Source organism: Abramis brama, assembly GCF_963993115.1.
Source record: "Abramis brama genome assembly, chromosome: 16".
Taxonomy (NCBI): Eukaryota; Metazoa; Chordata; class Actinopteri; order Cypriniformes; family Leuciscidae; genus Abramis; species Abramis brama.
The window spans coordinates 6,679,364-6,691,506 of NC_139978.1; the positions used below are offsets into that span (position 1 = coordinate 6,679,364).

Consider the following 12,143-nt stretch of genomic DNA (forward strand, 5'->3'; position numbering starts at 1 on the left):
GTATGGAACTGGACTCGGTCCACCAGATGGCACGCCTCACAGAGGAACGTGTATGGTTGGTGCTGAACTGCCTGAATACTGTCAAGAGCAGAACAGTGGTTCCACTGAAACTTTTTCAGAGGGTCCTGGGGCATACGGCAGCCGCAGCCGCAGTAATGCTGGGATCTGGATGGGCCCCCAACTGCATTGGCACATCAATTGCCTCGAGTTGGGTTGCAGTACACCTTGCTTAGAGACGCCTCAAAACGCCCCTGCTCGGCAAGCATGTAATGGTCCGTATGGACAACACTGTGACCGTTGTGTACATCAACCATCACGATTCAGTTCGCCCGGCGTCCGCCCAAGTTCAGCGGCGTTCGTTACACTTCGGTGCTGAGCAAACGTGCCCCTGTCATGCGCGCGGAGATAGCAGTCCTACTGGCGAAGGATGCGATAGAGCCGGTTCCTCTAGCCGTTATGAAGACCGACTTCTACAGCCCGTACTTCATTGTACATGTACATTCAACATATCAGCCAGTTGGGTCTTCGGGTCAACTGGGAAAAGAGCAAACTCGCCCCCGTGCAGAGGATCTCTTTTCTCGGTATGGAACTGGACTTGGTCCACCAGATGGCACGCCTCACAGAGGAACGTGTATGGTTGGTGCTGAACTGCCTGAATACTGTCAAGAGCAGAACAGTGGTTCCACTGAAACTTTTTCAGAGGGTCCTGGGGCATACGGCAGCCGCAGCCGCAGTAATGCTGGGATCTGGATGGGCCCCCAACTGCATTGGCACATCAATTGCCTCGAGTTGGGTTGCAGTACACCTTGCTTAGAGACGCCTCAAAACGCCCCTGCTCGGCAAGCATGTAATGGTACGTATGGACAACACTGTGACCGTTGTGTACATCAACCATCAAGGTGGTCTACGCTCCCGTCGCATGTCACAACTCGCCTGCCACCTCCTCCTATGGAGTCAGAAGCATCTGAGGTCGCTTCGTGCCACTTATATTCCCGGCCTGCTCAATCGTGCTGCCAACGAGCTCTCACAACAGCCTGTGGCCCAGGGAGAGTGAAGACTCCATCCCCAGGCGGTCCAGCTGATCTGGGACCACTTCGGAGCCACACAGATAGATCTGTTTGCCTCTCCGGACTCGTCACATTGCCAGTTGTTTTACTCCCTGACCGAGGGGACCCTCGGCACGGATGCCGCACATCACGATGCAGTGGATGGGAGATCTGTGAGAAACCTCCCTTTGAGCCACTGCAGGCAGCTGAGTTAAAAGTCTTTAAAAACAGTTCTCCTGCTTGCTTTGGCCTCCATTAAGAGGGTAGGGGACCTGCACGCATTTTCGGTCGACGAATCGTGCCTGGAATTCGGGCCGGCTAACTTTCACGTTATCCTGAGACACCGGCCTGGATATGTGCCCAAAGTTCCTACCACTGCCCCCGGAGGAGGCAGACCCAGCACTGGCTTTTCTCTGTCCCGTCCGCTCCTTGACCTTATATGTGGACAGAACGCAAAGCCTCAGGACCTCATATCAGCTCTTCGTCTGTTACGGAGGCCAGCAGAAGGGAAAGGCTGTCTCCAAGCTGAGGTTGGCCCACTGGATAGTGGATGCCATCATCTTGGCGTATGAGTCCCAAGATGCACCTTATCCCCAGGACTGCGAGCTTACTCCACTCGGAGTGTAGCCGCTTCCTGGGCGTTGGTGCAGGGTATCTCGCTAACAGATGTTTGTAGAGCTGCGGGCTGGGCGACACCTAACACGTTTGCTAGATTCTATAGCCTACGTGTCGAGCCGGTTGCTTCCCGTGTGTTCTCTTCACATAGAAGCCAGTTAACACCGTAAGCACCGCTCGATGTGTTGGCTTGCTGCGCCATTCCCCTCCAGTGGACTGGATACGTGCGCCATTCTTGCTCCAGTTGAGTTCCCCTTTAGCTGAACCCTGTTGAGCTCCTCCACACCCCTTCGGCATTGGACGTGGCGGAGCGTCCGATGCTAGGCCTGCTACTCGTATGCTCTATTTGAACTTGTGCTAGGCAGGGTCTATATGTTGTGATCCCTACGTCGACCCCATATGTGCATTCTCCACGGTACGGCTCCCTGAGGCGAGCCCGTGTCTTTCCCTTGGCAGAGCTTGCTCTGCCGTTGCTGACGATTGAGTCTCCCCCGTTATAGGCTGGAGCCACCTCAGTGACATTCCATATGTTGTACTGCCCGGTAATTCGCCCAGTCTATATGCGATCCTCCACATGTTACCTCCCTGCGGGCTGGATGTGGCTTCCGTAGTGTCCCTCCTTCCATCAAAAGGGCACGCTTTCCCAGTGTTATCCAAGTCTAACTGAGTGGGTCTTGCGGAACAGCAGTGACTTTCCTGGCCTAAGCCCTGTCCTATCTCCGCCTCAATAATGCGGGGGGTCAGGAGGCTTTATCTAGGCACTGGAAGGTGGCAGCACTAGTGGCGTTTTAATAAGGATCCCAATCAGTCGACATGTCGACTATGTCGAACGTGAGCGACTGAAAGGGAACGTCTCGGTTACGTATGTAACCCTCATTCCCTGAAGGAGGGAATGGAGACGTAGTCCTGTCCCCACTACTGCTGGTCCACCGCTGACTCTGGGCTCCGTTCGGCTCCTCAGCAAAAAACAAGTGGTGAGTGTGTAACGAGTATTGATTTGTATCCTGTTTTATTTTATTTTTTTATTCACACAAAATCCTTATGGTTTTTGTTGGAAATTAATATGCATATGTGAGAAAAGAAAAGGGAAAAAATATATATATAAATAAATATATTATGAGTTTTGCGTTCGGTGCTGTTGTGACGTCATTGGCGCGTGGCGCGCTCTTGCTTCAGTCTGAGGTCTGAGCAGAGCGAGGTATGCATTTCGTTCACTCATGTTGAAAAGTTTGTAAAAAGTGGGAAAAAGTCACTAATTAATTGATCAGTGTTTTGTTAAGATGTAAATGAGTATGCATGTGAGTTATCTTTGTGGAATTTTAACCGAGTGAATGCAGTGTGAAGTTGTATGTTAGTGTAAAAGTTGGCCTGTGAAGCATGACTGCTAATTTCTCTACTGTGTTCAAATATTTGGCAGGAGCAGGCTTGATTACCCAACTTTGATTATATGCAACGATTTAACTGCATTTTCCCAACTCATGCAGATAAAAGAACCACTGAACCAGCAATTCGACTCCAGTCTTTATTCAGCATCACAGCATCACACCACCACACCACACAATACAGTGCAGAGGGGTTGCTGAGACGTGGCGAGAGACACGTGCACGCGTCCAGACCGGCTACACGTGTATCTGCTTCCGTGTTTAAACCCGCGCTGCGGGGCAGAGCGCGAGATGCAAATCTCGCACGCCAATGTGCATTGGCTCGTTTTATCAACACTCGAAGATGACTGCGAAGATGATCACTAAGCGTGATCCCAATCAGTCGACACGTCGACTACGTCTCCATTCCCTCCTTCAGGGAACGAGGGCTACATATGTAACCGAGACTTTCAGTTGGGCCAGTGCTCTCGACTGTACAGTATTCTCTGATGCTGCTCACGTCTGGTATTACTGGCGGAGTCAATGTGCCCTTCTGAAGTCCTTCCCAGTCAAAGCCTTCAAACCACCTGAGAAACACAACACAAGTTAATCAGTGCAGAAAATAAGCCGGAACTTAAAAACAGAGCAGCTTTCTCTTCTTTCCTTTGCTCTTTTCTTTTCCACTCATCTAATCTCACGAATCCTTCCCCTTCTCACCCTACACCAATCCCTTCTATTCCTTCTGTGTAAATTTTTCTGTGCAAAAAATATTTGATGAAGAGCACAAATGAGCAGGACTCACATGTGTTTGCAGATGTCCTTGACCCCGTTCCTCTGTCCCAGTCTCTCTGTGGGGTTCAGCCTGGAAATGGGGTGACAGATGATAGCAGACTCAGACACACAAACACAAACTATCTATCTATCAAGATAGATAGAATAGCAGTGCTATCTATCCATCTATCTGTCTTTTCTCAATGTTTTTCTTCTTCTCATACAGGTAGAAACTGTGAGTAAACACTCTGCTTTACCTGCAGAGGCTCTTGATGAGATGTGCTGCAGTCCTGCTGATGGTTTTGGGGAACTCTAGCTCCTCTGTTCCCTTCAGAGCTGCTGTATAAACCTTCAGCTGCTCTGAGCCAGATAACAGGGGGCTGGAAAGGTGGAAACAGTTGTGATATGCTCCTTTAACATTTAAAACATGTTATAAAAACATGAACTGGAAACACTGTTATAGTAATACTAGCAATGTAGTCATAACAGGCAAGATGCAGGGTTTAAAAGCAGAAATATGAATAAATAAAAAGTTTGTTAATTTAAACGTAAAGTTTACATTTTCCTTTTGAAGTTGGACTACTTTTAGAGGAATGTAAGTGTGCTATATCTGGATAGGTACTTCATGTTCCTCTCATGTCATTTACTGCATTTTTGCACGGATACCAAGCAAAAGTAGCCAGAATTACTTTGATCACGTTATGAGTTAATGTTAGTCAGTTTCACACTAGCATGTGCAATGTTTAAAGGGATAATTCACACCACAATTAAAACTGCCATAATTTACTCACCCTTATGTCATTCAAAACCTATAAGACTTCATCTTCTGAACATTAATTAAAATATTCTTTTCATATTTTCTAATATTTTGGGCTCATCCACTGAAAGTCCATTCAACCCAAATTTGATGCTTCAAATGAATTGAGTGGTTTAATCCAAGTCTCCTGAAGAGAAAAATGCTTTATATGATGAAAAGTTTAATTTAGGCCTTTATTAATATGTGAGAACAAACCTCATTGCTTTTCCATATTTGATGTATTCTACGTATGATTGCTTGCCTAAATGAAATCTGTCAATGATGACAGAATTTTCTTTTTTTGGTTACTTTCAAAACATTATTTTGCTGTGCTGCCCACTTTCTCGCTTATCTTCCATTCTAAATATATTTACTGGTAACACTTTTCCCATTGTTTATGCATGCTGAAGATTTAGTCATAAGTACTGTCTGTGGTCTTCGACAGCATGCTTGTGCTACACATACTCTAAAAAGTATTATGTGTTGAAGATTTCTTTTAAAATAGCTCAGACGAAAGCTACAAATAGACCCAGGCATGTCGTTTTAGCATCATTTGGACACAGATGAAGGGGTATCCCAAAAATGTCACCTTTTTGCTCAGCACTTTTGGGGGTTTTGTAGGATTTTCGTCCTTGGAAACAGTGTGTCAGTTGTTTTTCTTTTTTGAAAATAAACCAGAATATCACTTGATTCTTATTTGACTAAAAATGTTGCACTGAATGTTGATACCAACAATGGATGGAAACAATATAAGAGGGAGAGAAGGAAGAGGATGTGGAAGACGAGGAAGAGGATGAGGAAGAACAAGGTGTGGAGAATGTTGTCAAGGCTGGATCTGGCTTTAGGGTTTTTCCCTTTGCCCAACACATTGCCCAACATGAAGACATGATGCTGAAGCAGAATAAAATTTTGCAGTTGCACAACTCTTCTGAGTGTACTGTAACATGCTTTTCATTTAGAGTTTTTTACTCTAACCTTTTTGGCTTTTGCAGTTGGGTCACTGTATTTTCACAGTATGCAAGTGCTGAATATACAGACATTCAATAGGCCTACTATACAATATTCAGTACAATACTATACTTGCAGGGCAAACAGTATACGATTTATTCACCTTACTGTAAGTTGTCATTACTATACTTTTTTACGTAATTGCAATTTTTTTTTACTTTGATACAAAATACTTTTTTTCTCTAACTGCATGCTTTGGATTCAGTGTTCTCCATTTTTTGATGTAGTGTCTAACGGATGATCTGTAGGGTTTATAATATTGACTCGCTGTGTGTATGATCTGAAAGCATTGTTTGGTTTTAAGCACAGATAAAATAGTTTTGATTTTGATTTTGCCAGAAGAGTCAGAGGTTCTCTGAATGTGGGTTGAAAATTTGGTTTTGTGTTTAAGGTTTTGAGAAAGTGAGTGATGGTTTCAAGAAATGTGTTTTTGCAATTCAGAAAAACTATAATGAATATGGCAGTCAAGTCAAGTGACTTGACTACCATATTCATTATAGTATTTATTATATAACAATAAATACCATATTATTATAGTCTATATTCATAATGAATATAGACTACCATATTCATTATAGCAATTGATGCTAAAATAGCACTTTTAACAATATAGATTGTTTCAAAGCAGCTTTGCAGTGATAATAGGAAATTACAAGCAACAGAGATTGTTTTGGCTTTACAGCAGCTCTAGAATAAAGTTATTGTCCAGCTAACGTTAGTTTTTGATTATTTCACTTTCGTTTCAAAGATCATTAGTTATTAACTTAGTTAGTTAGTATCATTAGTTATGTCGCTTACACGACACTGTTTTAACAGAAAACTGTTAATGGGTTCTGGCCGTTCATTTGCACGACAACAGTGTTTGGTGGCTCGAGAACGCAAACTTTGAAATAGGTTCCAAGGTGCAAGTTTTGAAAAGTTTTGAAAAATGTTATCATCTCAGTGTTAACTTCAAAAACGTGAATCTGTGAAAATGGTGACAGCGTGCACATGCATATTACGTGTTTAGTCTATAGGTATGCGCGTTTGAATATATATGTGCGCAGGCTTCAATCTTTACAAATTGACATTGCCAAAATACTTGCCTGGCCAGCATAATACAGAATTTTTAGTCGTTTCCGCGGATCCATGCAAACTGAAATAATTTTGCAATGTTGATGTAGTTGGTCTTGGCGGCTAGATCTGCTACACTGCTCCTGCAGAGCAAGTATGAACTTGCTATTGCCAATAAATACACAGACATGCTGCTGCGAGCATGTAAGATATGCTGCTGCATAAATAGGCAGACATAAACCTGATAGCAAATCTAGACAGGTGGTGCTGGGGGAGGGGAAGGGCTTCAGAGGAACTCTAATTACTAACTTGCAGCGAACATGGAACCAGATTATTTAAATGTTGAGCAAGCAGTCTCATTGGCTTATATCTCATATATCTTAATCTCACTGGTTTATATATAAGCCTACAATAGTTAAATGTACTGCAACAAAATGATTTAGTCAATGTAGTAATAAAAAAAAAAAAAACTCACCTGCTATTGAGCAGTTCATAGAGCAACATCCCTAAAGCCCAGAGATCTGCAGACAGGCCGTGACCTTGATGCAGAATGACCTCTGGAGGCTGATAACCCACAGACCCACAGAATGACCAGGCCCTGTGCAAAGAGCCCAGCTTCTTAGCACAACCAAACCCTGTCTGATACAGTAGATAGAGAGAAACACAACTATGTGTTAAGTGTTTACCCCCATAGTTAAAATTGCCAAATATGAATCATCACAATCAAGTGGTTACAGGCTGCCATTTGGTTTAACTTTAAACATGGTTGAATTGGTATGTATTCAGCACCAGTTTAGCATATCCACGTTGGTCCAGTAGCACATTTTCAGGTTTCAGGTCTCTGTGAACAATGCCTTTGCCGTGTAATACACTAAGAGCTTCCAGAACGCACGCTGCGTAGAAGCGAATAGCATCTTCTTCCAGTGTCCCCCTGAAACATAAAATCACATATTAGTCAGTCACTGTCAGTTTAGACAAAGTCCCTTTCAACCACCAATGATATCTGACAACAACTGTATCATAAATGTGGTTTAGTATGCTCAAATAGCATTAAAAAGCGCATTTTTCAGGCTGGACCAGCCAATGCGCATGTGCAGTCCTAAGTGTGCGTCTCAGAACACTGACTGCTTCTTTAGCAACCATTGTGAACAGTTCTTAAAATATGATTTTTTTCTTATTTTGAAGAATATTTTAATAATCTAAAGAACCTTTTTACCATTATAAAGATCCTTTTTGTGGAATGGAAACGTTCCATGGATGTTAAAGGCTCTTCATGGAATCATAGATGCCAATAAATAACCTTTATTGTTAAGAGCATAGATTCCGTCAAATGTCATATTTACTCCTGATAAAGTCCTTCCTTGCAATTAAGTGATTTACAAACACTTTGCGACTAAATCACTAAAAACAATCAGTTTGAAAAAACTGAATCAGAGATCACTGTATGTATGGCCTTGTTTACTCCTGGTATTAAGATGCGTTTTGGTCGATCGGATCACAAGTAGATGAGCGAGACACATTCCCGTTACACCTGCCGTTTTAATCCGTATCTTCTGTCCACTTTCAACCGCTTCTGTCCTGATTTCTTCGAGGGGAGGGTCTATGGGTGGGAAAATGTATGTGTTTTCAGATCTTTCAATCTAATGAACAAAATAAGCTTGCACAATTTGCACATGAACGCGCCAGGAGATGACGGAACATTGAGCTTGGTACGTTTTTCGTCTTCAAACCAAACTTGGATCTTCAGCCGACAAAGTTTAAATCCCGTCTGGCTAGTGCGCTTCCCATAATGTTTACTCATTAGGTCAGTAGGCGGAGAGTAGACAGTCTTTTGTGACTGTTCGAACACATTCGATCACATGAGCGTTTACACTACGAAAGCAATCCGTACAAATGCGTTTTCAATTACCAATGGAAGCGGTCAGAAGTGGACAAGCTCAAAATGTTTTAGACCCCGTTTACACCTGTATTTAGGCTCGTCCACTTGTGATCCGATCGACCAAAACGCATCTTAATACCAGGTGTAAACAGGGCTTATGGGTCGGCTCCAGCATCCCTGCAACCCTACAGAGGACAAGCAGTTTGGAGAATAAATGTATGGATCACTGTAAGCACCTGTCTCTCAGTAAAATCCACAGATCTCCCCCTTCACAAGCCTCCATCAGCATATACAGGAACCGGGGATCTTTAAAGGTACAATGCAACCTGAGAAAAACATTATAATAATCAAGCTTTTGAATCTTACATAAACAGCCAACAAAACATTGTTTTTGACATTGTTTTGATGTACAATTAAAATTTCATTTGCAATCAACTGACATGAGAAAATATAAAGTTCAAAAGTTTGGGCTCAGTAAGACTTTTTTATTTATTTATTCTTTTTTAAAGAGAGCATCCTAAATATATTATATATATAGGTGGTTTCAACCACTTCTGTATTAAATAATAGCTGCTTTTGAACTTTCTATTCATCAAAGAATTCTGAAAAAAGTATCACAGTTTCCACAAAAATATAAACGGTTTTCAACATTGATAATCATAAAAAAATGTTTTTTTGAACAGCAAATCAGCATATTAGAATAATTTCTGAAGGATACTGAAGACTGGAGTAATGATGCTGAAAATACAGCTTTAATCACAGGAATAAATTACATTTTAAAATATTTTACAATAGAAACATTTTAAATTGTAATATTTCACAATATTACTGCTTTTACTATATTTTTTGAATGAATGACTGACTGAATGAATGAATGACTGAATGAATGACTGAATGAATTAATGAATGAATGACTGAATGAATGACTGAATGAATGAATGAATGAATGAATGAATGAATGACTGAATGAATGACTGAATGAATTAATGAATTAATGAATGAATGACTGAATGAATGACTGAATGAATGACTGACTGAATGAATGAATGAATGAATGACTGAATGAATGACTGAATGAATGACTGAATGAATGAATGAATGAATGAATGAATGAATGAATGAATGAAGCCTTGGCAACCGTATAAGAGACTTTTCAAAAACATTACAAATTGTACTGACCCCAGACTTTTGAACAGTAATGTATCCACCATTAAAATGGGTAAAGAGTCCAATAACGAATACAACTGCATAAACATTACAATTATAATTAGATGCAAAAATGGTTGTATTGCCTGATGTCGCCAGAGAACAGTTTTACACATCATCCCACAAACAACCTTTAATCCTCTAGTTTAAGGATTTGTGCTGGTGCTTTACAAATCTGATTACCCTTTTATGAAACATCAACGATAAATAAGAAGGTTCTCTGCCGAACTCAAGGTGCTCCAAAGAAAAACTGAAGACCCTAGTGTGTGTTCTGACCTTACTATAAATGGACTTTGGAGATCCATCAGGATGTGTTTCTCCGAGAGCATCCTCTCTCTTTGGCCTGGACTCTGTATCGCCTGCTTTCTTATGGTCTTTAATGCAAACTTACAGCTGGGGTCACTCTTCAAATGGACCTTGTGACCAAAAAAAACAAAAAATGTTTGGCAGAATTATAATTCATATCAAGTGTTTAATTTAAATTATAAATCATCATCAAGTTTTAAACTGCAGAACTCGTTTATGATACGCATCGTACAATACTCACGAGCTGAGTGTGACTGAAATGTCCTTCCCCCAGATTACACAGCACCTGAAAACTGCTAAGAGACATTTCCCCAAATGCAATCCCATCTTCCTCTGCCCTGTTTATTATACAGAGATCAAAATTTAATCATCACACTGGTGAAGTTTCATTTATTTCGGTAGATAATGTAAAAGTCACATCGACTTGACTTACTTCGACCTGGCCTTGTTGCTAGGATTGTTTCTAGCATCGTCTAAGCCTCCAGTTACTTTTTTGAAAAACCTAGATATAGATGGTGGAATATAGCCAAGGTCAACTGTACAGCAAATGTTTGAATTAGTTAGTATGTTTTTTCGCCCACTATGCTGTTATTCATCCATAGCATGAATGTCGGTTTATGCCTCACGGCTCACACTTACTCTTTGTCTATGACCAGACATGTCACATCGCCTGAGGCAAGAACACTCATCGACCTCATGTCGTCTCTAAAGAGCAAAGGAACAGGTCTGAGATGTTAATGTTACATGATGCCTTCTGACTTGAATTTTAATGTTTCAGTAAAGCCACAAAACATTTAACATGCACATTTTTGCTTTTCTCTTACAGTTTTTCTCGATTGTTTACACACAAATACTGGTACTTGAGACACAATGAGCACAACATGTAACTCATTCACCAACCCCCTGAACCAATTCTGCTAAACTACAAGCACAATTCCTGCTTTACACTCAAATTGCAGTTCTAAAACACACCTTTTTCAAAACACTACACACAATTCTCTGCTTTTGGCACAATTTTCATGCAGAAAATCTCTTGTTTTCACAAGGAACACACTGCCATTCAAATATGCACACTGACTCATCACATGGGCAAACACACGTCACACAGTTTTACAATTAGCAATCAGAGCTTTAGCATAAAAGGGCAACAGGTGAGCTGTTCAATGGAGCAATGGATGCCAACACTGGATTTTTTTTTTTTTTTTTTTTTAATGTAACTGTATACAGTCAATGCTTCTGTTGTTTTGTATGTAGACCACTGTATGTACAACTTTGTGTTGGTTGGGATGTACACTGTGTACATTGTTTTTGTGGGAAAAATAAAATGTATTTGTTACCGTGTATTTGTGTGTTCTGAGTATAAAAACAATATTCTCAAATATTTTACAACACACTTATGTATGTACTGTCTGTAGTAAGTGTAACACTGAACAAAAAAAAGGCCTAAGTCATTACAGTTTTTGCCCATTGCTTGAACACTATAGACCCATGCTTAGACTAAAGTAACACAACTTGCAGCTTTTGTTACCATACCTCAAACACATGTACCCATACCTTAAACAAAAGCGCTGCTTTGCACTCTAGTTGCAATTCTGCAACACACTTACTCCTTTATGCAACACACTTGGTCCTGCATACTACACTCTATTTCATACATAAGACACTTCGTTCAAAAATGAAATCTCAGGGTGCCATTTGGAAAACACATGTATCCAAAATACAAAACACATCGGGTAATTACAACCACTCAAATACACACCTGAAGGCACTTACTTGCAAAACTGAACACCAATCAGCCAGCTACAAAAAGCCCTCAGTTTAGCCATTTCAAGAACTTTGCAAGCATGGATGGAGGAGGAGGAGGAGGAGGAGGAGGAGGAGGAGGAGGAGGAGGAGGAGGAGGAGGAGGAGGAGGAGGAGGAGGAGGAGGAGGAGGAGGAGGTCGAAGAGGCCATGCACGGACCCCTATTTCTGATGTTTTTGGTGGACCATGTCATCAACCATGGCCTGACTATGAGGGAAGCTGGGCAGAGAGTCCACCCATATCTAAGCCGCTTCACAGTGGCATCTGTAATAAGAACATTCCAACTAGAAAACAGGTA

General features: G+C 41.5%; 1 protein-coding gene across 3 annotated transcripts in view; it reads right to left on the minus strand.

Moving 5' to 3' along the window:
* The window catches only part of prkg1l (protein kinase cGMP-dependent 1, like), a 40,084-nt gene that overhangs the window by 3,639 nt on the left and 24,302 nt on the right, over positions 1-12,143 (minus strand). For all 3 annotated transcript variants that reach the window (XM_084138340.1, XM_084138338.1, XM_084138339.1), the window contains 10 exons: positions 10,681-10,746; positions 10,475-10,543; positions 10,283-10,379; positions 10,012-10,151; positions 8,766-8,855; positions 7,440-7,581; positions 7,126-7,289; positions 4,051-4,173; positions 3,825-3,884; positions 3,543-3,609 (listed from right to left, as the gene is read on the minus strand). In XM_084138340.1, the coding sequence (XP_083994466.1) occupies positions 3,543-3,609; positions 3,825-3,884; positions 4,051-4,173; positions 7,126-7,289; positions 7,440-7,581; positions 8,766-8,855; positions 10,012-10,151; positions 10,283-10,379; positions 10,475-10,543; positions 10,681-10,746 (1,018 nt within the window). The remainder of the gene's footprint in view (positions 1-3,542; positions 3,610-3,824; positions 3,885-4,050; positions 4,174-7,125; positions 7,290-7,439; positions 7,582-8,765; positions 8,856-10,011; positions 10,152-10,282; positions 10,380-10,474; positions 10,544-10,680; positions 10,747-12,143) is intronic.